The 23,296-nt window shown below is 47.3% G+C and overlaps 1 protein-coding gene across 2 annotated transcripts in view; it reads right to left on the reverse strand.

The window, feature by feature from the left end:
* rab28 (RAB28, member RAS oncogene family) overlaps positions 1-23,296 on the reverse strand; it is a 133,834-nt gene that overhangs the window by 6,048 nt on the left and 104,490 nt on the right. Inside the window, exons 5-7 of one of the 2 annotated variants that reach the window (XM_061891579.1) lie at positions 13,743-13,846; positions 13,593-13,670; positions 9,341-9,442 (exon numbers count right to left, since the gene is read on the reverse strand). In XM_061891579.1, coding sequence (XP_061747563.1) covers positions 9,347-9,442; positions 13,593-13,670; positions 13,743-13,846 — 278 coding nt within the window. In that variant the 3' untranslated portion in view covers positions 9,341-9,346. The remainder of the gene's footprint in view (positions 1-9,340; positions 9,443-13,592; positions 13,671-13,742; positions 13,847-23,296) is intronic. The other variant, XM_061891580.1, reaches the window with a different exon arrangement.

Here is a 23,296-nt window from a genome sequence, read left to right on the forward strand (position 1 = left end):
AGGCAAGGCTACGGCAAAAGGTTTTGGTGGGAACAGTGGCGCAGGGGAGATCTGGCTTAGGTAGCAGAAGAACACCTCGCTATGACAAGGCGCAGGGGAAAGAGAAGAGGTCACTGATCCTCGAGGAAGTGCGAGCAGGAGTTGAGGAACGGCGAGCCTGCCAGATGGCGGGAATGCGGCAACAGGGCGCCTGGACGAGATGGGAACAAGTATCAGAGCGTAAGGTCACATGGACCGAGCTCTGGAAAGCCGAACCCCATCGAATAAAGTTCTTGATCCAGGCGGTCTACGATGTGCTGCCAAGTCCATCCAACCTCTTCACCTGGGGAAAGGTGGAGACACCAGGGTGCCCCCTCTGCCAGAGGAGAGGAACCTTGGAGCACATCCTAAGCTGTTGTCCAAAAGCCCTGGGTGAAGGGCGGTACCGCTGGCGACATGACCAGGTCCTGAAGGCCATAGCTGATGCCATCTGCAGGGGAGTCAGTCACAGCAAGAGCCTCCGCCCAGTGAAGAGTACTGCTTTCATCAGAGCTGGGGAGAAGTCAACACCGGCTGCCCGGAACACCTCGTCTGGCCTGTTGGCAACAGCACGCGACTGGGAGCTGTCAGTTGATCTGGGAAAGCAGTTGAAGTTCCCTGACGTGGTTGCTAAAACAACACTAAGGCCAGATATTGTGCTCACCTCAGTGGCCTCCAAGCAGGTAATCCTCTTGGAGCTCACAGTGCCTTGGGAGGACCGTATGGAGGAGGCCAATGAGAGGAAGAGTGCAAAGTACTCTCAGCTTGTGGAGGAGTGTCGGAGCAATGGGTGGCGAGCGATGTGCCGGCCGGTTGAAGTGGGGTGTCGAGGGTTTGTGGGCAAATCTCTCTGCAGGGCCTACAGAATGCTTGGCATCACAGGGGCCAGCCAGCAAAGGGCCATGAAGTTAGTCACAGATGCAGCAGAAGTGGCATCAAGGTGGCTGTGGATCAGGAGGGGAGAGGCGTGGCATCTAGGGCAGTAGCGCTACCTGGACACAGGCTGGGGCCTGATCAACCCTGGCTGGGTCGCCTAGGGGAGGGGGTCTGATTGTTGAAAGACCCGAAACCCCCTGTGATCCTAGGTTACATCACTGAGGATGTGTCCAGTTGCACCATTGGTGTATTTAAAAAGTTGCTTTTCTGGGACAACCAGTGACTACCAGGAACAGTCTGGTTGACCACCAAGTATAGATTGGTGACAGCTGGAGAGACAGCGGACAGCCCGGAAAGACGGCACCGGGGCAGTGAGGGGTAGCATCCCGAGCTGCACCTTCTGAGAGGAAGGAACCCACAACAAGCTACGAATCGACCTACAGGAAATATACCCCCAGGGATTCCCGAGAGGGGGGGCGGAAGAGAATCCCACTGGACGGATCAAAGGTTGACGACACATGGCAATGGTAACACGACGACGACTATGGAATGCATATGTGGGAAGGTATGCAAGAACCGACATGGCCTGCGGATCCACCAGGCCAGGATGAAGTGTATGCAGAAGGTGGTAGAATCACAGCGCACAGGAACTACGCCTGGTGAGACGCAGGAGGAGCCAGGCCTGGAGTCACCCCACAGTGCCCGGAGCCTCCAGGTGATGCAACCACCAGAAGCACACAGGACATCAGAACATCGTCGGGTAAAGTGGCCCCAAGCTAGCAAGGAGAAAGAGTGGCTCCAGTTTGATGAAGATGCTGATACCATCTTGGAAACAACAGCCAAAGGGGACGCTGATCGACGCCTCAAGACGATGACCACGATCATCATCAGCCTCGCTGCAGAGAGGTTTGGACTTGAGGAGAAGCGGGCAGCGAAGCCCCCCTACATCATGAACAATAGAGCGAGTAAAATCCATCAGCTCAGGCAGGAACTGAAGTGTTTAAGACAGCAGTTCAAGGTTGCACGTGAAGAGGATAGGGGGCCTCTTGCGGAACTACGTTGTATAATCCGCAAGAAGCTAATAACCTTGAGGAGAGCGGAGTGGCATAGGAGGAGGAGGAAGGAAAGGTCCAGGAGGAGAGCTGCCTTTCTGGCGAATCCCTTTGGAGTCACAAAACAGCTGCTAGGACAGAAGCGAAGCGGTAGACTGGCCTGCTCCAAAGCTGAGGTCGACCACCACCTCAAGCAAATTTACAGCGATGGATGCAGAGAACAAGACCTAGGCCCCTGCAGGTCCTTGATCAATCCACCAACACCAACGCTTGACTTCGATGGGAAAGAGCCCGGCTGGAAGGAAATCCAGGAGGTGGTCCGCAGGGCAAGGACGAGCTCTGCTCCAGGGCCCAGTGGAGTACCTTATAAGGTCTATAAGAACTGTCCAAGACTACTCCACAGACTCTGGAGAATCTTGAAGGTGATCTGGAGGAGGGGCAAGGTAGCAGACCAGTGGAGACAGGCAGAGGGTGTGTGGATCCCAAAGGAGGAGAAGTCTAAGAACATCAATCAGTTCCGAACCATCTCGTTGCTGAGTGTTGAAGGGAAGATCTTCTTCAGCCTCATGGCCAGGCGACTGACAGACTACCTCCTGAAGAACTCCTACATTGATACATCGGTCCAGAAAGGAGGGATCCCAGAGGTATCTGGATGTCTGGAGCACACAGGCGTGGTCACTCAGCTCATCAGGGAAGCCAGGGAGAATAAGGGGAACCTGGCTGTTCTGTGGCTGGACCTCGAAAATGCCTATGGATCCATACCCCACAAGCTGGTCGAAGAGGCACTGAATCGGCATCACATTCCAAAGAAGTTCAGAGACCTCATTCTGGACTACTATGCCAACTTCCATCTAAGAGTCTCCTCCGGAAAAACAACCTCCGACTGGCACAGGCTTGAAAAGGGGATCATCACTGGCTGTACGATCTCAGTCATCCTCTTTGCGCTCGCCATGAACATGCTGGTGAAGTCTGCGGAAGTTCAGTGCAGAGGTCCCCTCTCCAGGTCTGGAGTCCGGCAGCCACCCATCCGAGCCTTCATGGACGACCTGACAGTGACCACTACATCCGTCCCAGGTTGCAGGTGGATCTTGAATGGCCTTCAGGAGGTGATTTCCTGGGCTCGCATGAACTTCAAGCCGGCCAAGTCGAGGGTCCTAGTGCTAAAGAAAGGAAAGGTTACTGGCAAATTCTGCTTCTCACTTGGCACCACCAAAATACCATCACTCACCGAGGAACCTGTGAAGAGCTTGGGAAAGGTGTTTAATTGCAGCCTGAGAGACGCAGCCTCCACAAGATCGACCAACCAAGACCTGGAGACCTGGCTGACCGTGGTGGATAAGTCTGGCCTTCCTGGCAAGTTCAAGGCCTGGATTTACCAGCACGGGATTCTCCCTCGGATCCTCTGGCCCCTCATGGTGTACGAAGTCCCCATTTCAACGGTGGAAGGCTTTGAGATGAGGGTCAGTAGGTTCCTGCGCAGGTGGCTAGGACTGCCGCGAAGCCTGAGCAGCATTGCTCTATACGGGCATAACAACAAACTGAAGCTCCCCATCAGCAGCCTGAGCGAGGAGTTCATGGTAACACGGTCCAGGGAGCTCCTACAGTATCGGGAGTCCAGTGACCCAAAGGTTGCACAGGCTGGGATTGAAGTCAGGACGGGGCGGAAGTGGAGAGCTGTCGAGGCTGTGGATGTTGCAGAGGCAAGGCTACGGCAAAAGGTTTTGGTGGGAACAGTGGCGCAGGGGAGATCTGGCTTAGGTAGCAGAAGAACACCTCGCTATGACAAGGCGCAGGGGAAAGAGAAGAGGTCACTGATCCTCGAGGAAGTGCGAGCAGGAGTTGAGGAACGGCGAGCCTGCCAGATGGCGGGAATGCGGCAACAGGGCGCCTGGACGAGATGGGAACAAGTATCAGAGCGTAAGGTCACATGGACCGAGCTCTGGAAAGCCGAACCCCATCGAATAAAGTTCTTGATCCAGGCGGTCTACGATGTGCTGCCAAGTCCATCCAACCTCTTCACCTGGGGAAAGGTGGAGACACCAGGGTGCCCCCTCTGCCAGAGGAGAGGAACCTTGGAGCACATCCTAAGCTGTTGTCCAAAAGCCCTGGGTGAAGGGCGGTACCGCTGGCGACATGACCAGGTCCTGAAGGCCATAGCTGATGCCATCTGCAGGGGAGTCAGTCACAGCAAGAGCCTCCGCCCAGTGAAGAGTACTGCTTTCATCAGAGCTGGGGAGAAGTCAACACCGGCTGCCCGGAACACCTCGTCTGGCCTGTTGGCAACAGCACGCGACTGGGAGCTGTCAGTTGATCTGGGAAAGCAGTTGAAGTTCCCTGACGTGGTTGCTAAAACAACACTAAGGCCAGATATTGTGCTCACCTCAGTGGCCTCCAAGCAGGTAATCCTCTTGGAGCTCACAGTGCCTTGGGAGGACCGTATGGAGGAGGCCAATGAGAGGAAGAGTGCAAAGTACTCTCAGCTTGTGGAGGAGTGTCGGAGCAATGGGTGGCGAGCGATGTGCCGGCCGGTTGAAGTGGGGTGTCGAGGGTTTGTGGGCAAATCTCTCTGCAGGGCCTACAGAATGCTTGGCATCACAGGGGCCAGCCAGCAAAGGGCCATGAAGTTAGTCACAGATGCAGCAGAAGTGGCATCAAGGTGGCTGTGGATCAGGAGGGGAGAGGCGTGGCATCTAGGGCAGTAGCGCTACCTGGACACAGGCTGGGGCCTGATCAACCCTGGCTGGGTCGCCTAGGGGAGGGGGTCTGATTGTTGAAAGACCCGAAACCCCCTGTGATCCTAGGTTACATCACTGAGGATGTGTCCAGTTGCACCATTGGTGTATTTAAAAAGTTGCTTTTCTGGGACAACCAGTGACTACCAGGAACAGTCTGGTTGACCACCAAGTATAGATTGGTGACAGCTGGAGAGACAGCGGACAGCCCGGAAAGACGGCACCGGGGCAGTGAGGGGTAGCATCCCGAGCTGCACCTTCTGAGAGGAAGGAACCCACAACAAGCTACGAATCGACCTACAGGAAATATACCCCCAGGGATTCCCGAGAGGGGGGGCGGAAGAGAATCCCACTGGACGGATCAAAGGTTGACGACACATGGCAATGGTAACACGACGACGACTATGGAATGCATATGTGGGAAGGTATGCAAGAACCGACATGGCCTGCGGATCCACCAGGCCAGGATGAAGTGTATGCAGAAGGTGGTAGAATCACAGCGCACAGGAACTACGCCTGGTGAGACGCAGGAGGAGCCAGGCCTGGAGTCACCCCACAGTGCCCGGAGCCTCCAGGTGATGCAACCACCAGAAGCACACAGGACATCAGAACATCGTCGGGTAAAGTGGCCCCAAGCTAGCAAGGAGAAAGAGTGGCTCCAGTTTGATGAAGATGCTGATACCATCTTGGAAACAACAGCCAAAGGGGACGCTGATCGACGCCTCAAGACGATGACCACGATCATCATCAGCCTCGCTGCAGAGAGGTTTGGACTTGAGGAGAAGCGGGCAGCGAAGCCCCCCTACATCATGAACAATAGAGCGAGTAAAATCCATCAGCTCAGGCAGGAACTGAAGTGTTTAAGACAGCAGTTCAAGGTTGCACGTGAAGAGGATAGGGGGCCTCTTGCGGAACTACGTTGTATAATCCGCAAGAAGCTAATAACCTTGAGGAGAGCGGAGTGGCATAGGAGGAGGAGGAAGGAAAGGTCCAGGAGGAGAGCTGCCTTTCTGGCGAATCCCTTTGGAGTCACAAAACAGCTGCTAGGACAGAAGCGAAGCGGTAGACTGGCCTGCTCCAAAGCTGAGGTCGACCACCACCTCAAGCAAATTTACAGCGATGGATGCAGAGAACAAGACCTAGGCCCCTGCAGGTCCTTGATCAATCCACCAACACCAACGCTTGACTTCGATGGGAAAGAGCCCGGCTGGAAGGAAATCCAGGAGGTGGTCCGCAGGGCAAGGACGAGCTCTGCTCCAGGGCCCAGTGGAGTACCTTATAAGGTCTATAAGAACTGTCCAAGACTACTCCACAGACTCTGGAGAATCTTGAAGGTGATCTGGAGGAGGGGCAAGGTAGCAGACCAGTGGAGACAGGCAGAGGGTGTGTGGATCCCAAAGGAGGAGAAGTCTAAGAACATCAATCAGTTCCGAACCATCTCGTTGCTGAGTGTTGAAGGGAAGATCTTCTTCAGCCTCATGGCCAGGCGACTGACAGACTACCTCCTGAAGAACTCCTACATTGATACATCGGTCCAGAAAGGAGGGATCCCAGAGGTATCTGGATGTCTGGAGCACACAGGCGTGGTCACTCAGCTCATCAGGGAAGCCAGGGAGAATAAGGGGAACCTGGCTGTTCTGTGGCTGGACCTCGAAAATGCCTATGGATCCATACCCCACAAGCTGGTCGAAGAGGCACTGAATCGGCATCACATTCCAAAGAAGTTCAGAGACCTCATTCTGGACTACTATGCCAACTTCCATCTAAGAGTCTCCTCCGGAAAAACAACCTCCGACTGGCACAGGCTTGAAAAGGGGATCATCACTGGCTGTACGATCTCAGTCATCCTCTTTGCGCTCGCCATGAACATGCTGGTGAAGTCTGCGGAAGTTCAGTGCAGAGGTCCCCTCTCCAGGTCTGGAGTCCGGCAGCCACCCATCCGAGCCTTCATGGACGACCTGACAGTGACCACTACATCCGTCCCAGGTTGCAGGTGGATCTTGAATGGCCTTCAGGAGGTGATTTCCTGGGCTCGCATGAACTTCAAGCCGGCCAAGTCGAGGGTCCTAGTGCTAAAGAAAGGAAAGGTTACTGGCAAATTCTGCTTCTCACTTGGCACCACCAAAATACCATCACTCACCGAGGAACCTGTGAAGAGCTTGGGAAAGGTGTTTAATTGCAGCCTGAGAGACGCAGCCTCCACAAGATCGACCAACCAAGACCTGGAGACCTGGCTGACCGTGGTGGATAAGTCTGGCCTTCCTGGCAAGTTCAAGGCCTGGATTTACCAGCACGGGATTCTCCCTCGGATCCTCTGGCCCCTCATGGTGTACGAAGTCCCCATTTCAACGGTGGAAGGCTTTGAGATGAGGGTCAGTAGGTTCCTGCGCAGGTGGCTAGGACTGCCGCGAAGCCTGAGCAGCATTGCTCTATACGGGCATAACAACAAACTGAAGCTCCCCATCAGCAGCCTGAGCGAGGAGTTCATGGTAACACGGTCCAGGGAGCTCCTACAGTATCGGGAGTCCAGTGACCCAAAGGTTGCACAGGCTGGGATTGAAGTCAGGACGGGGCGGAAGTGGAGAGCTGTCGAGGCTGTGGATGTTGCAGAGGCAAGGCTACGGCAAAAGGTTTTGGTGGGAACAGTGGCGCAGGGGAGATCTGGCTTAGGTAGCAGAAGAACACCTCGCTATGACAAGGCGCAGGGGAAAGAGAAGAGGTCACTGATCCTCGAGGAAGTGCGAGCAGGAGTTGAGGAACGGCGAGCCTGCCAGATGGCGGGAATGCGGCAACAGGGCGCCTGGACGAGATGGGAACAAGTATCAGAGCGTAAGGTCACATGGACCGAGCTCTGGAAAGCCGAACCCCATCGAATAAAGTTCTTGATCCAGGCGGTCTACGATGTGCTGCCAAGTCCATCCAACCTCTTCACCTGGGGAAAGGTGGAGACACCAGGGTGCCCCCTCTGCCAGAGGAGAGGAACCTTGGAGCACATCCTAAGCTGTTGTCCAAAAGCCCTGGGTGAAGGGCGGTACCGCTGGCGACATGACCAGGTCCTGAAGGCCATAGCTGATGCCATCTGCAGGGGAGTCAGTCACAGCAAGAGCCTCCGCCCAGTGAAGAGTACTGCTTTCATCAGAGCTGGGGAGAAGTCAACACCGGCTGCCCGGAACACCTCGTCTGGCCTGTTGGCAACAGCACGCGACTGGGAGCTGTCAGTTGATCTGGGAAAGCAGTTGAAGTTCCCTGACGTGGTTGCTAAAACAACACTAAGGCCAGATATTGTGCTCACCTCAGTGGCCTCCAAGCAGGTAATCCTCTTGGAGCTCACAGTGCCTTGGGAGGACCGTATGGAGGAGGCCAATGAGAGGAAGAGTGCAAAGTACTCTCAGCTTGTGGAGGAGTGTCGGAGCAATGGGTGGCGAGCGATGTGCCGGCCGGTTGAAGTGGGGTGTCGAGGGTTTGTGGGCAAATCTCTCTGCAGGGCCTACAGAATGCTTGGCATCACAGGGGCCAGCCAGCAAAGGGCCATGAAGTTAGTCACAGATGCAGCAGAAGTGGCATCAAGGTGGCTGTGGATCAGGAGGGGAGAGGCGTGGCATCTAGGGCAGTAGCGCTACCTGGACACAGGCTGGGGCCTGATCAACCCTGGCTGGGTCGCCTAGGGGAGGGGGTCTGATTGTTGAAAGACCCGAAACCCCCTGTGATCCTAGGTTACATCACTGAGGATGTGTCCAGTTGCACCATTGGTGTATTTAAAAAGTTTCAAAATTTAATTGTCATTTTTTTCGTGTTTTCTCCTCTTTTAAACCGTTCAATTAAGTGTTTTTTTCATCATTTATTCTCTACAAAAAACCTTACGTAAAAGGAAAAAAAATGACAGACAGAAACACCCTTTTATATATATATATATATATATATATATATATATATATATATATATATATATATATATATATATATATATATATATATATATATATATAGATTTATTTATCAAAAGGGCGGTATAGCTCGGTTGGTAGAGCGGCCGTGCCAGCAACTTGAGGGTTGCAGGTTCGATCCCCGCTTCCGCCATCCTAGTCCCTGCCGTTGTGTCCTTGGGCAAGACACTTTACCCACCTGCTCCCAGTGCCACCCACACTGGTTTAAATGTAAAAATTTGATATTGGGTTTCACTATGTAAAGCGCTTTGAGTCACTAGAGGAAAAGCGCTATATAAATATAATTCACTTCACTTCACTAAATTGAGCAAATTGGCTATTTCTGGCAATTTATTTAAGTGTGTATCAAACTGGTAACTCAACTCGTCGTGTTTGGAGGAAGAAGAATACTGAGTTGCATCCCAAGAACACCATACCTACTGTGAAGCATGGGGGTGGAAAAATCATGCTTTGGGGCTGTTTTTATGCTAAGGGGACAGGACGACTGATCCGTGTTAAGGAAAGAATGAATGGGGCCATGTATCGTGAGATAAATATGTTTGGTTCAACAAAATTGTGAGAGTGTAGCAGTGTTTGTTATTGAACACATAACTAGTTATCACGAAGCGGGTGGTATGGCACAACACAAGCCACATTACTTGACTGACAGGGGCAGGAAGTTCTGACTTGCAGTCAGCTAGGGTACACCTAACTATTCTACAGCTAACTGAAAACATACTTCCAGCTATTGAAGCAAACATATTTTGCTTTGCTGGCAGTTGTCTTGTCTAATGAGGCCTTCATCCTGAGGGTAGTTGACCAGCTCGGCCTTCACAATCCTCTGAGCAGGTTGGAGTCGGCGGGGAGATGGAAGAAAAGAGAAAGAGTAAAGGATGAGAGAAAAAGAAACACAAATGTGAGTGAAATGTAAACTGGAGGCAAAGAGAGAGAAGATAAGTGGGCAAAAGAGAAAGATGACAAAAAAAGATGATATCATTGGTGACAGAAACCCAGCGTCTGAGTCCGACCAACTGATGAACGAGCTGCTGAAGCCTTGTGTCAACGTCGGTGACTCGCTCTCCGAGGACCCGCTATCTGATCTTGAAGACAGAGGAGCAAGATGGAAAAAGGGGGCTGCCTGGCAGATATAACTCTGTCAGGGGTCGCGACCTTCATGTTCAGCTCGCTCAACCTGACAGCTGATAATGAGGCTTGACTGGGCCTGTGGCTAGACCTGGAGCTGAGGCCCTCGGCGCGCACTCTGGAGAAATGTTACTAAACGGTATGGAGTCCTTCTAACTGAAGAACTGGGTCAAGTGGAGGCCTTTACTGTTGAGCCCAGCATGATATTTTTGCTCACGGCTTTTCAAAGTAAAACAGCAGCACCTACCGATGAACATGGTCGCAATATGCAGTTACAGTGGGGCGAAAACGTATTTAGTCAGCCACCTATTGTGCAAGTTCTCCCGCTTAAAATGATGACAGAAGTCTGTAATTTTCATCATAGGTACACTTCAACTGTGAGAGACAGAATGTGAAAACAAAATCTAGGAATTCACATTGTAGGAATTTTAAAGAATTTATTTGTAAATTATGGTGGAAAATAAGTATTTGGTCAACCGTTCAAAGCTCTCACTGATGGAAGGAGGTTTTGGCTCAAAATTCTTTCCTTAACACGGATCAATCGTCCTGTCCCCTTTGCAGAAAAAAAACCCCAAAGCATGATGTTTCCACCCCCATGCTTCACGGTAGGTATGGTGTTCTTGGGATGCAACTCAGTATTCTTCTTCCTCCAAACACGACGAGTTGAATTTATACCAAAATGGATACATGGATGATACAGCAGAGGATTGGGAGAATGTCATGTGGTCAGATGAAACCAAAATATAACTTTTTGGTATAAACTCAACTCGTCCTGTTTGGAGGAAGAAGAATACTGAGTTGCATCCCAAGAACACCATACCTACTGTGAAGCATGGGGGTGGAAACATCATGCTTTGGGGCTGTTTTTCTGCTAAGGGGATAGGACGATTGCTCCGTGTCAAGGAAAGAATGAATGAATTTGAGCCAAAACCTCCTTCCATCAGTGAGAGCTTTGAATGGTTGACCAAATACTTATTTTCCACCATAATTTACAAATAAATTATTTAAAATTCCTACAATGTGAATTCCCGGATTTTTTTTCACATTCTGTCTCTCACAGTTGAAGTGTACCTATGATGAAAATTACAAACCTCTGTCATCATTTTAAGTGGGAGAACTTGCACGATCGGTGGCTGATTAAATACTTGTTTGCCCCACTGTATGTGGTGTCTTTTGGCAATTATATTCCTGAAACCAGACCAACATGGCTAAGCCTTGTAAAGTCGTCGCGATTGAAGGATTCTGTCAGATTTAGAAACACACATGGACACACATGATCTAACAAACATCACTATTTTTATGTTTACATTTCCTGTAAATAGGGAGTGTGGAAGTTGTTGTTCAAATTTGTGGAAATTAAGGTGTCTTGATAAACAACTTACAAACCCCGTTTCCATATTAGTTGGTAAATTGTGTTTGATGTAAATATAAACCTCTAACGTCCTCTACATAACCTATCGTCACGTCAGCTTTTTCCTCAGAGACAGCGTGCCGGCCTAATCACATAATATCTGCGGCATTTACAGACACACATAAGTGAATGCAAGGCATACTTGGTCAACAGCCATACGGGTCACACTGAGGGTGGCCGTATAAACAACTTTAACACTTGGAACCCACAACAAACAAGAATGACAAACATTTCGGGAGAACATCCGCACCGTAACACAATGGGAACGGCATGGCGAAGTTGGGAGAGTGGCAGTGCCAGCAATCTGAGGGTTACTGGGTCAATCCCCACCTTCTGCCATCCTAGTCACGTCCATTGTGTCCTTGAGCAAGACACTTCACCCTTGCTCCTGATGGGTCTTGGTTAGCGCCGTACATGGCAGCTCCCGCCATCAGTGTGTGAATGTGTGTGTGTGAATGGGTGAATGTGGAAATAGTGTCAAAGCGCTTTGAGTACCTTAAAAGGGTAGAAAAGTGCTATACAAGCACAACCCATTTACCATTTATAACATAAACACAACAGAACAAATACCCAAGACCCCTTGCAGCACTAACTCTTCCGGGACGCTACAATATACACCCCCCGTTTTACAGTGAATTCCTGGTAACCACCGCTGCCAGTATTTTACCGTTAATTGTGCAGATTTTTTTTACATTGTGTACAAACTTCGTTTCCACATGAGTTTGGAAATTGTATTAGATGTAAGTATAAACGGAATACAATGATTTGCAAATCATTTTCAACCCATATTTAGTTGAATATGCTACAAAGACAACATATTTGATGTTCAAACTGATAAACATTTATTTTTTTGCAATTCTGGACATCTGTGTTGCTGAATCTTTTGCACTTTGTTCAATGAATAATGGATACGTCAAAGAAGAAAGCTGTAGGAGGGAAGCGGTGTATTGCGGCCTCCTTCAGCAACACAAACACAGCCGGTGTTTCATTGTTTTCATTCCCGAAAGATGACGGTGAAGCTTTACTATGGAACAGAGCGGTCAAGCGAACACGGTTGGATTGGACCACACACACACAAAGTACAGTGTATTATGCAGCGATCATTTCAAAAGATCGTGTTTCGAAGAGGGTCCCTTGCAAAGGGCAGAGATGGGCATCGCCACCACCCTTCGACTGGTGCTGAAGAAAGGTGCGGGGCCGACCTTCAGGTTGTACAGGTACGACCATATAATCTCACTAAAACACTAGTAACACAATAAGCAGATAAGGGATTTTCCAGAATTATCCTAGTAAATTTGTCTAATAACATCTGAAGCGCTCCCACTGTATAGTCTTTTTTTAAGTCCGTCACTCTCACTTTCCTCATCCACCAATCTTTCATCCTCGCTCAAATAAATGGGGAAATCGTCGCTTTCTCGGTCCGAATCGCTCTCGCTGCTGGTGGCCATGATTGTAAACAATGTTCAGATGTGAGGAGCTCCACAACCCGTGACGTCACGCGCACATCGCCTGCTACTTCCGGTACAGGCAAGGCTTTTTTATAAGCGACCAAAAGTTGCGAACTTTCTCGTGGATGTTCTCTACTAAATCCTTTCAGCAAAAATATGGCAATATCGCGAAATGATCAAGTATGACACATGGAATGGACCTGCTATCCCCGTTTAAATAAGAAAATCTCATTTCAGTAGGCCTTTAAAACATCGCAGTGAGTGGGTCAGTCATTTTAACCTTGAGTTGAAACACCCGGATTAAAGCACTTTGTTCGTTTGACAGCACTATCAAGGGAGGAGGGGGAAGAACAAAGATGGACTTCGTAGTCAGCAGCAGTAACTTGGTGGTGGTGGGGCTTGAGAACCGGGCTTGTCCTTCCCTTACATGCCCTCCCACATGACCTCTCTGCAGCCCCTCGCTCATAGACCGTTACGCAGCCAGGGCGGCTCCAACGGCTCGCATCAGGGCCGGGATTAATGCTTCTGGAGGAGTCGACCCCGTAAATCCTACAGCTGCCATATTCGGGCACCCGGGTCTCGCTGGTAGGCCGTGTCCTCTTTTTTACGCCAACGCGGAGGGTTGGGGAGATACAGCAAATAAATCAAACCAGCCAAACTAACCTCCTCACCTAACTGCATACCTTTAACCTCTTGACTTCACGCGTTAATGTGGTCAATGTGGGTCTCGTTCACAGATGGGCAGGTAAAGCGCCACTGGAGGCAGACGTAACAAACCAGTGTTTATGCAACAGAGGGTCATTTACAGTGTGTGGCGACCTCTGCTGACCTAACACACTCCCTCTGACCTCCACCACAACTAGCCTGGCGTTGCGTCCGACGGCAGGACAACACATTTGTCCTCCAGTCAATTAATCCAGGAAGGCAGTGAAAAAATAACCTTGTTAGAGAGCGCCATCTTGGTGAAACCCGAGACATAAATGACTCACCTGGGACTGTTCTATTTCAGCTTTGTTGAGCTTCACGCCCAGAATCTCGGCAGCAACCTTCTGGAAACAAAGATACACCTAAAGAGCGAGAGAGTGAAACATTAGCCACTGGATCCAAATGGTCACTTTCCTTTGTCGATGGAAGCTCACCGAGTCTCCGGTCTTGGCGGACACAAACTGACTGACGAGGCCGTTCTCTTGGCAAAAGCGCTGGTGTTTGTCGGCCTTCACCGTCCTCATGTGCTCCAGGTCGACTGGGGACGAAAAAATACAAGCCGTCACGTTTAAAGGGTTAACTGTCACGTATGTGAACATAAACAGAAGACAAGACTGTTTATACAAGCCAGAGGTGGAGGGAGTCTGACAACAAAACATAACTCAATAGTTATGTCGCTGTCAAGCTTAGAGACAGCCGCCGCTAATTTGATGTTCCTAAAGACACAATTCCACAAAGCACGTGTTGTTTTATTGCATTTTTATTGACAGAAAGGTGTTGTCATCGGTTTATATTGCTGATGTTCAAACGGCAATCATGGGATCAAATACCACCAAAGTGATTACCGTATTTTTCGGAGTATAAGTCACTCCGGAGTATAAGTCGCACCTGCCGAAAATGCATAATAAAGAAGGAAAAAACATATATAAGTCGCACTGGAGTATAAGTCGCATTTTTTGGGGAAATTTATTTGATAAAACCCAACACCAAGAATAGACATTTGAAAGGCAATTTAAAATAAATAAAGAATAGTGAACAACAGGCTGAATAAGTGTACGTTATATGACGCATAAATAACCAACTGAGAAGGTGCCTGGTGTGTTAACGTAACATATTATGGTAAGAGTCATTCAAATAACTATAACATATAGAACATGCTATACGTTTACCTAACAATCTGTCACTCTTAATTGCTAAATCCCATGAAATCTTATACATCTAGTCTCTTACGTGAATGAGCTAAATATTGTTTGATATTTTACGGTAATGTGTTAATAATTTCACACATAAGTCGCTCCTGAGTATAAGTCGCACCCCCGGCCAAACTATGAAAAAAAACTGCGACTTATCAAATCAAATCAACTTTATTTATAAAGCACATTCAAAATTTACAACAGGGGTAGCCAAAGTGCTGTACAATGGACAGGTTAAAAGATAATACGAAGACCGAGCAAACAACACAACACAAACAGAACATGATAAAAAATAAATAAATAAAACATAAAAACATGTTCAGAGCAGGTGTATAAATGGGGCGCCATTGCAGGATGGATATCACTTAGTGTTAAAAGCCAAGGAATAAAAGTATGTTTTTAAGAGAGAATTAAAAACAGGAAGAGAGGAGGCTTGTCTAATACTCAGAGGTAGGTTGTTCCAGAGCTTGGGAGCAGCAGCCGCGAAAGCTCTGTCACCTCTAAGCTTCAGCCTTGTGTTAGGGACCGTCAGTAGCAGCTGATCGGCTGATCTTAGGGATCGAGTGGGGCAGTAAGGCTGAAGGAGGTCGGAGAGATATGTTGGCCCGGTACCAACCACCGGGCTGCGGCCTGGTGGTTGGGGACCACTGCTTTAAAATAAGTATATTTTCACTAAAAACAAGTGCACTTTTTTTGGTAGAAATTTTTTTTTTTACGTTTTTTCTCAATATGTTGAAAAATATTCTTAACAAGAAAATGCTAGTGGCATTATCTTGACATAATGATATGCTCTCGGCGTCATGATTTTTTTTTTAATGCTTGAAGTAAAACACTATTACTTTGAAAAAGTAGTTTTATACTTGTGAGGATTGATGACACAGCTTTGCATCAGTTTATATTCTGGTTTCAAGCAGGTTTTACTCAACATAGCCCATAAAATCTCAGCAACAAGATGTAATATCTTACTTAGATCATCAATCAATCAATCAATCAATCAATGTTTACTTATATAGCCCTAAATCACTAGTGTGTCAAAGGGCTGCACAAACCACTACGACATCCTCGGTAGGCCCACATAAGGGCAAGGAAAACTCACACCCAGTGGGACATCGGTGACAATGACCCAGTGGGACGTCTGTGACAATGATGACTATGAGAACCTTGGAGAGGAGGAAAGCAATGGATGTCGAGCGGGTCTAACATGATACTGTGAAAGTTCAATCCATAATGGATCCAACACAGTCGCGAGAGTCCAGTCCAAAGCGGACCCAACACAGCAGCGAGAGTCCCGTCCACAGCGGAGCCAGCAGGAAACCATCCCAAGCGGAGGCGGAACAGCAGCGCAGAGATGTCCCCAGCCGATACACAGGCAAGCAGTACATGGCCACCGGATCGGACCGGACCCCCTCCACCATCATCCATCCATCCATTTTCTACCGCTTAGTCACTTTGGGTCCGCGGGGGGGGATTTTAATCGCTGGTGCCTATCTCAGCTACAATCGGGTGGAAGGCGTTTTTTACTTAGATGATTTCGGACCAAAACACTTCAAACAAGTAAAATACTCTAACATAAAATCTGCTTAGTGAGAATAATTATCTTATAAGACAGAAATTTAGCAAATATCACCCTTATTTAAGATATTTAATCTTAGTTAGATTTCATTTTTTTGCAGTGTATGAAATCTTGTACACAATATAAGGGGACAATCAAGTAAATGTCAGTAAAATTTGAACTAGATTGATTAAACAATACGGCTTCCAAGAAGCGGAACATTTTGCAAAGGCACAGGTTGGACTTGGCATCTATTTGTTTTTTATTGATCATCTGTCTAATGACTCTACCATTTGAAGGATTTCTGTATTACATGTATGCTCGTATGAAAGGATGTAACAATACCATTTGCAAGAGGCTAATTTAACTTTAATAATGTAAATACCTCACATATTGATGTTTGGCCTCAAGGGCTTCTTGGTTTCACATCAAGAATATTTTCCGGGTGATGGTTCATCAAGTGGCTAATTATTCATATTCCTTGTTGTAGACGTCACAGTGTGCAGTTTGGGGTTTTTATACATGTCCATGCTCTCCATGAGGAGTTACACCAAAAGGAAATACCTGCACTGCAAAAACTGAAAACAAAGTAAGATTAAATACCTCAAATAAGGGTGATATTTGCTTATTGTCTGTCTAATACAATAATTGTTCTCACTAAGCAGATTTGATGTTAGAGTGTTTTACTTGTTTTAAGTGTTTTGGTCCTAAATGATCTCAGTAAGATATTACAGCTTGTTTCTGACATTTTATGACCTATATTGAGTAAAACATGCTTGAAACTTTTTTTAGTCCAAATGTCCAAAACACACCCAGCAATGGTGCACAGGAAGGCGGGGAAGAAGAGGGGAAAAGGCAGCCAAAATGGTCAAAAGTCCCAATTTTGTTCAATATACCTTCCGCCGCCAACCGCACAAGTCCCGGGATGCAAAAAATGTCCAAAACGCACCCAGCAAAGTCAAACGGGAAGTGGGGGAGAAAAGTGAGAAAAGTCGGCAAAAGTCCCCAAAAATGTTGAAAATACCTACCCAGGTTCGAGTCCCACAAGTCCCGGGATGCCCAAAATGTCCATAACACACCAATCCGAGTCCCACGGGGAGGGGTGATAAAAGTTGGAAAAGTCGGCAGAAGTCCCAAACATCTACCTACCCAGGTTCGAGTCTCACAAGTCCCGCCGCCGAAAACGCGCCCGGCAAAGTCCCACGGGGAGGCGGGGAGAAAAGTGAGAAAAGTCGGTAAAATGTTCAAAAATCACACCCCGAAAAGGGGGACTTGAACCTGGGTACGTATTTTGAACATTTTTAAGCACGTGTTACATTTCGCCGTTGTTTCATTTTTTTTTAGTAAAATAAAGCCACACTTTTGACCGCCGACGCCAGCTATCCATGTTTGACTGACTTCATAGTTTGACCCGGCAGTAATTCAAGGCAGGCGCATACGATATGCCCTGCGGAAATTCAAGGAAATACAATATTTGAATTTGAATTTTATTTTTGTATTTTAAATTCTTTTTAAATCTGTCCTTTCTATCCATTTTATACTGCTTGTTACTCTCGGTGTCTCCTAGCCGCCCAGGCAAATCATATTGTTTAAAAATGCATTTTCCCATTGATAATGTGACATCATTGCGCTAGGAATATACAGGGTTTCCCACACTTCCGCCGGTGGGCGCTTCTTCGTTGGTGTTCAGCGGCTTCTTCTTCCGGTCGGCGGATTGGGTATCGAAACTAGGAATCAAAATTTAAACTTTTGAATCGGAAAGTTAGTCCCGGCTCCAATCGATACTCGATACCCAACCCTACTGCGGGCTATAGAGCGTTTTCCGTTCGGGCTCCAGTACTCTGGAATGCCCTCCCGGTAACAGTTCGAGATGTTACCTCAGTAGAAGCATTTAAGTCTCACCTTAAAACTCATCTGTATACTCTAGCGTTTAAATAGACCTCCTTTTTAGACCAGTTGATCTGCCGCTTCTTTTCTTTCTCCTATGTCCCCCCCTCCCTTGTGGAGGGGGTCCGGTCCAATAACCATGGATGAAGTACTGGCTGTCCAGAGTCGAGACCCAGGATGGACCGCTCGTCGGGACCCAGGATGGACCGCTCGCCTGTATCGATTGGGGACATCTCTACGCTGCTGACCCGCCTCCGCTTGAGATGGTCTCCTGTGGACGGGACTCTCGCTGCTGTCTTGGATCCGCTTCGAACTGAACTCTCGCGGCTGTGTTGGAGCCACTATGGATTGAACTTTCACAGTATCATGTTGGACCCGCTCGAGATCCATTGCTTTCGGTGGGGGGGGGTTGCCCACATCTGAGGTCCTCTCCAAGGTTTCTCATAGTCAGCATTGTCACTGGCGTCCCACTGGATGTGAATTCTCCCTGCCCACTGGGTGTGAGTTTTCCTTGCCCTTTTGTGGGTTCTTCCGAGGATGTTGTAGTCGTAATGATTTGTGCAGTCCTTTGAGACATTTGTGATTTGGGGCTATAAAAATAAACATTGATTGATTGACTGAAGCTCTACATAAAACAAGAATGGGAAAGAATTCCGCTTTCAAAGCTTCAACAATTTGTTTCCTCAGTTCCCAAACGTTTATTGAGTGTTGTTAAAAGAAAAGGTGATGTAACACAGTGGTGAACATGCCCTTTCCCAACTACTTTGGCACGTGCTGCAGCCATGAAATTCTAAATTAATTATTATTTGCCAAAAAAAAAAAACGTTTATGAGTTTGAACTTCAGATATCTTGTCTTTGGAGTGCATTCAATTGAATGTGGGTTGAAAAGGATTTGCAAATCATTGTATTCCGTTTATATTTACATCCAACACAATTTCACAACTCATATGGAAACAGGGTTTGTATGAAATAATGATCAGAAAGCAACAATTTCTGAAGTATCAGCTGTTAAACTCAATTCCCAGTTTTGTCCTGACAAGATAATCCTGCACAAAGGTAACCCCCGCCTCTGTTACACTCAGCTACAACCTCAGAGGTGCGAAATTGTCGAATCAACTACATTACGTCCTCACATTCCCGCTCCAGAGAAAAAGACAAACATGTTGTTTTCAAGAGCAGCCGGCATGATGCCACACAGTAGACACAAGCCCAGATCAGGGTTTATCGTTACCAGATAACCTGAACAGTATCCCATGATTGTGGTTTATTTCACTGGCAGATGATAAAGCCAGAGCCCTCGAGCATCCATCCCCAGCTGCTGTTGAAGCCCACAGTGGGACACATTCCACCCTGAAGCTAAGAACCTAAACTTACCCGACGGGGGCAGAGATGGTTAGAAACAATAAGTGGACAAGGGTATGTCGCTGAAGGCAGCAGCCGAAATGCAGAAGGGCCCGTGACTAATGAGAGCGATAAGGTGGGCACACCAGTCCGAGAAATGGGACTGTCACCTGGCTGCTGATTTACTGAGGCTACAATGACAACGCCTTCCTTTTTAGCTTTTGTCCTGGCGCTGCCTGTGCATTCGACTCCTGTCGCTCTGCTTCTCCCTTTTCCTCTATGTGGGGTCATGCCGGGGTCTCCGAGGAAGGTCACCTGGGGGTCTCGCTGCTGAAAAGCAATAGCTTGGTTCTTTATTTCTGGCTTTTGTGCATTAAGGTGACCACACCCAGTATCTGGTGCATGCACGGCTGTGATACCTGGAGGAGGTTGGGCTACTGTACGGTGTTGCGTTTCTGCCCCCCCAACCCCTCTCTTAGACTTGGATTCTTTGTGTGAGGCTCTCAAAGATTTACTATGTTCTCATGCCCTGTGAGCTGCACCGAGAAAGACAGATATATAGTCCCGGAGAACATAAACACTGCTTTTATTGACTAATATTAATATCTCAGCACGTCACACAAGCCCAGAAACACCCATCGGGCCAAAGCCATAGAACTCAAACTACTTTTGGGCGCAGAATAATTTCCCACTAGAAGAGAGGATTATCATCATTGTAAGAGACGTATAAACACAAAGCTTTCACGGCAAAGGACTGTCATGTCTCGGCCCGTGCATAAACACAGCTATCTCCCGGGGCGTCAGCGGGTTATTAATTCCTGTCATTAACAAGCAGAGGTACTCTGCATGCTACTACAGAGTAAACACTGCTAATCCTTTGGATCCTGCACACTTGGGAGAAGTTATCAATCACGTGCTGGCGTCAAGACGGGGCAACGTTAGCCTCGGCGAGACTGCTCAGTAACTGTAACAAACCAGTCGGATAATCCGATCGGTTTTGAAGAGACTGTCCAAGATCACCATGTGTTTTATTATTGTGGTTAAAATAATCAATCACTTAGACCAGGGGTCCCCCAAACTACGCCCCACCAGCGTCCAAAATCCGGCCCGCGGGAAGTCCCAAGTTAAAATATTTGAATTTGAATTTTTATTTTTGTAATTGAAATGTTTTAAATCTGGCCTTTCTAATCCATTTTATACTGCTTGTTAGTCTTGGAGTCTCCTAGCCGCCCAGGCAAATCAAATTGTTTAAAAATGCCTTTTCCCATTAAAAATGTGACCTCATTGCGCTCGGAATATATATATATATATTTAAGGGGTGTGGGAAAAAATCGATTCGAATTTGAATCGCGATTCTCACGTTGTGCGATTCAGAATGGATTCTCTTTTTTTTTTTTTTTTTAAATCGATTTTTTTTTTTTTAATCAATCCAACAAAACAATGCACAGCAATACCATAATGCAATCCAATTCCAAAACCAAACCTGACCCAGCAACACTCAGAACTGCGAAAAACAGAGCAATTGAGGAGACACATGACCCAGAACAAACCAAAAGTAGTGAAACAAAAATTCATATTATCAACAACAGTATCAATATTAGTTATAATTTCAGCATAGCAGTGATTAAAAATCCCTCATTGACATTATCATTAGACATTTGTAAAAAATAAAAAAAAAGAACAATAGTGTCACAGTGGCTTACACTTGCATCGCATCTCATAAGCTTGACAACACACTGTGTCCAATGTTTTCACAAAGATAAAATAAGTCATATTTTTGGTTTGTTTAATAGTTAAAACAAATTTACATTATTGCAATCAGTTGATAAAACATTGTCCTTTACAACTTTTTTTTTTTTAAATATACTACTCTGCTTGCATGTCAGCAGACTGGGGTAGATCCTGCTGAAATCCTATGTATTGAATAAAATACAAAATCGTTTTGAATCGGAAAAATATCGTTTTTGAATCGAGAATCGAATCGAATCGAAAAAAATCGATATATTATCGATTCATGACCCAAAGAAATGATATTGAATCGAATCGTGGGACACCCAAATATTCGCAGCCCTAATATATATATATATATTGTTAGAGTTAGTTGGTGACGAACCCCAAAATGCACAGAAGAAGGCAGGCATTGAGTACGGAAACATCCATCCATTTCTACCGCTTATTCTCTTTTGGGGTCGCAGGGTGCGCTGGTGCCTATCTCAGCTACAATCGTGATTTAATAAAAATACTACAACACCAACAAACAAAAGGGTACTAACAAAAAGCGCGCACGAGGCGGATAAACTAAAAGAGCTAGCATGGGAGCTAGAAAACAAAAGGAGCTTAGCATGGAAGTTAGCAAAAACAAAAGGGCCCAGCGTGGAAGCTAGGGGGTAGTGAGCAGGAAAACAGAAGTCGTTACGTGTTGTAGAAAGACAAACTGAAAGCAGGGAACAAAAGACAGTAAGCTACAAACTGCAACCGAAATATAGCTTACCGCTACGCTGCAATGACACGACAGGAGCGACACGACACGATGCGACAGGAGCGACAATACAATCCAATTATCCAGCACTCGACTGGAGGACCAAACAGGTTCAAATAGGAGCGGTTGATTGACACCAGGTGTGGCCAGGTGCCAATCAGCCGCAGCTGACGGGAAACAGCGCTTAGGGGAAAAAAAACAGGAAACAGACAAAATAAGAGCACTGACAGGAAACAGACAGAAAAAACTAAAACATGGCCACACTGTCACGGACAAGCCTGACATGCATATATATATATATATATATATATATATATATATATATATATATATATATATATATATATATATATATATATATATATATATATATATATATATATATATATATATATATATATATATACACATATATATATATATATATATACACATATATATATATATATATATATACACATATATATATATATATATATATATATATACACATATACACATATATATATATATATATATATATATATATATATATATATATATATATATATATATGGTCAAGGTTACTGTGGTTTCGTTATACGTTGCTCAATACCGGGGGTAGAGAGGAATATCCGTTAGGTCAGGAAAAAACAGAGAGGCTATTTCATCCCTACCAACCTGTTTTGTGGGTTTCCCTGCTTTTCAGGGGATTTTATCCATCCATCCATCATCTTCCGCTTATCCGAGGTCGGGTCGCGGGGGCAGCAGCCTAAGCAGGGAAGCCCAGACTTCCCTATCTCCAGCCACTTCGTCTAGCTCTTCCCGGGGGATCCCGAGGCGTTCCCAGGCCAGCCGGGAGACATAGTCTTCCCAACGTGTCCTGGGTCTTCCCCGTGGCCTCCTACCAGCTGGACGTGCCCTAAACACATCCCTAGGGAGGCGTTCGGGTGGCATCCTGACCAGATGCCCGAACCACCTCATCTGGCTCCTCTCGATGTGGAGGAGCAGCGGCTTTACGTTGAGTTCCTCCCGGATGGCAGAGCTTCTCACCCTATCTCTAAGGGAGAGCCCCGCCACCCGGCGGAGGAAACTCATTTCGGCCGCTTGTACCCGTGATCTTATCCTTTCGGTCATGACCCAAAGCTCATGACCATAGGTGAGGATGGGAACGTAGATCGACCGGTAAATTGAGAGCTTTGCCTTCCGGCTCAGCTCCTTCTTCACCACAACGGATCGATACAACGTCCGCATTACTGAAGACGCCGCACCGATCCGCCTGTCGATCTCACGATCCACTCTTCCCCCACTCGTGAACAAGACTCCTAGGTACTTGAACTCCTCCACTTGGGGCAGGGTCTCCTCCCCAACCCGGAGATGGCACTCCACCCTTTTCCGGGCGAGAACCATGGACTCGGACTTGGAGGTGCTGATTCTCATTCCGGTCGCTTCACACTCGGCTGCGAACCGATCCAGTGAGAGCTGAAGATCCCGGCCAGATGAAGCCATCAGGACTACATCATCTGCAAAAAGCAGAGACCTAATCCCGTGGCCAC

Source organism: Nerophis ophidion, linkage group LG29 (genome assembly GCF_033978795.1).
Source record: "Nerophis ophidion isolate RoL-2023_Sa linkage group LG29, RoL_Noph_v1.0, whole genome shotgun sequence".
Classification (NCBI taxonomy): domain Eukaryota; kingdom Metazoa; phylum Chordata; class Actinopteri; order Syngnathiformes; family Syngnathidae; genus Nerophis; species Nerophis ophidion.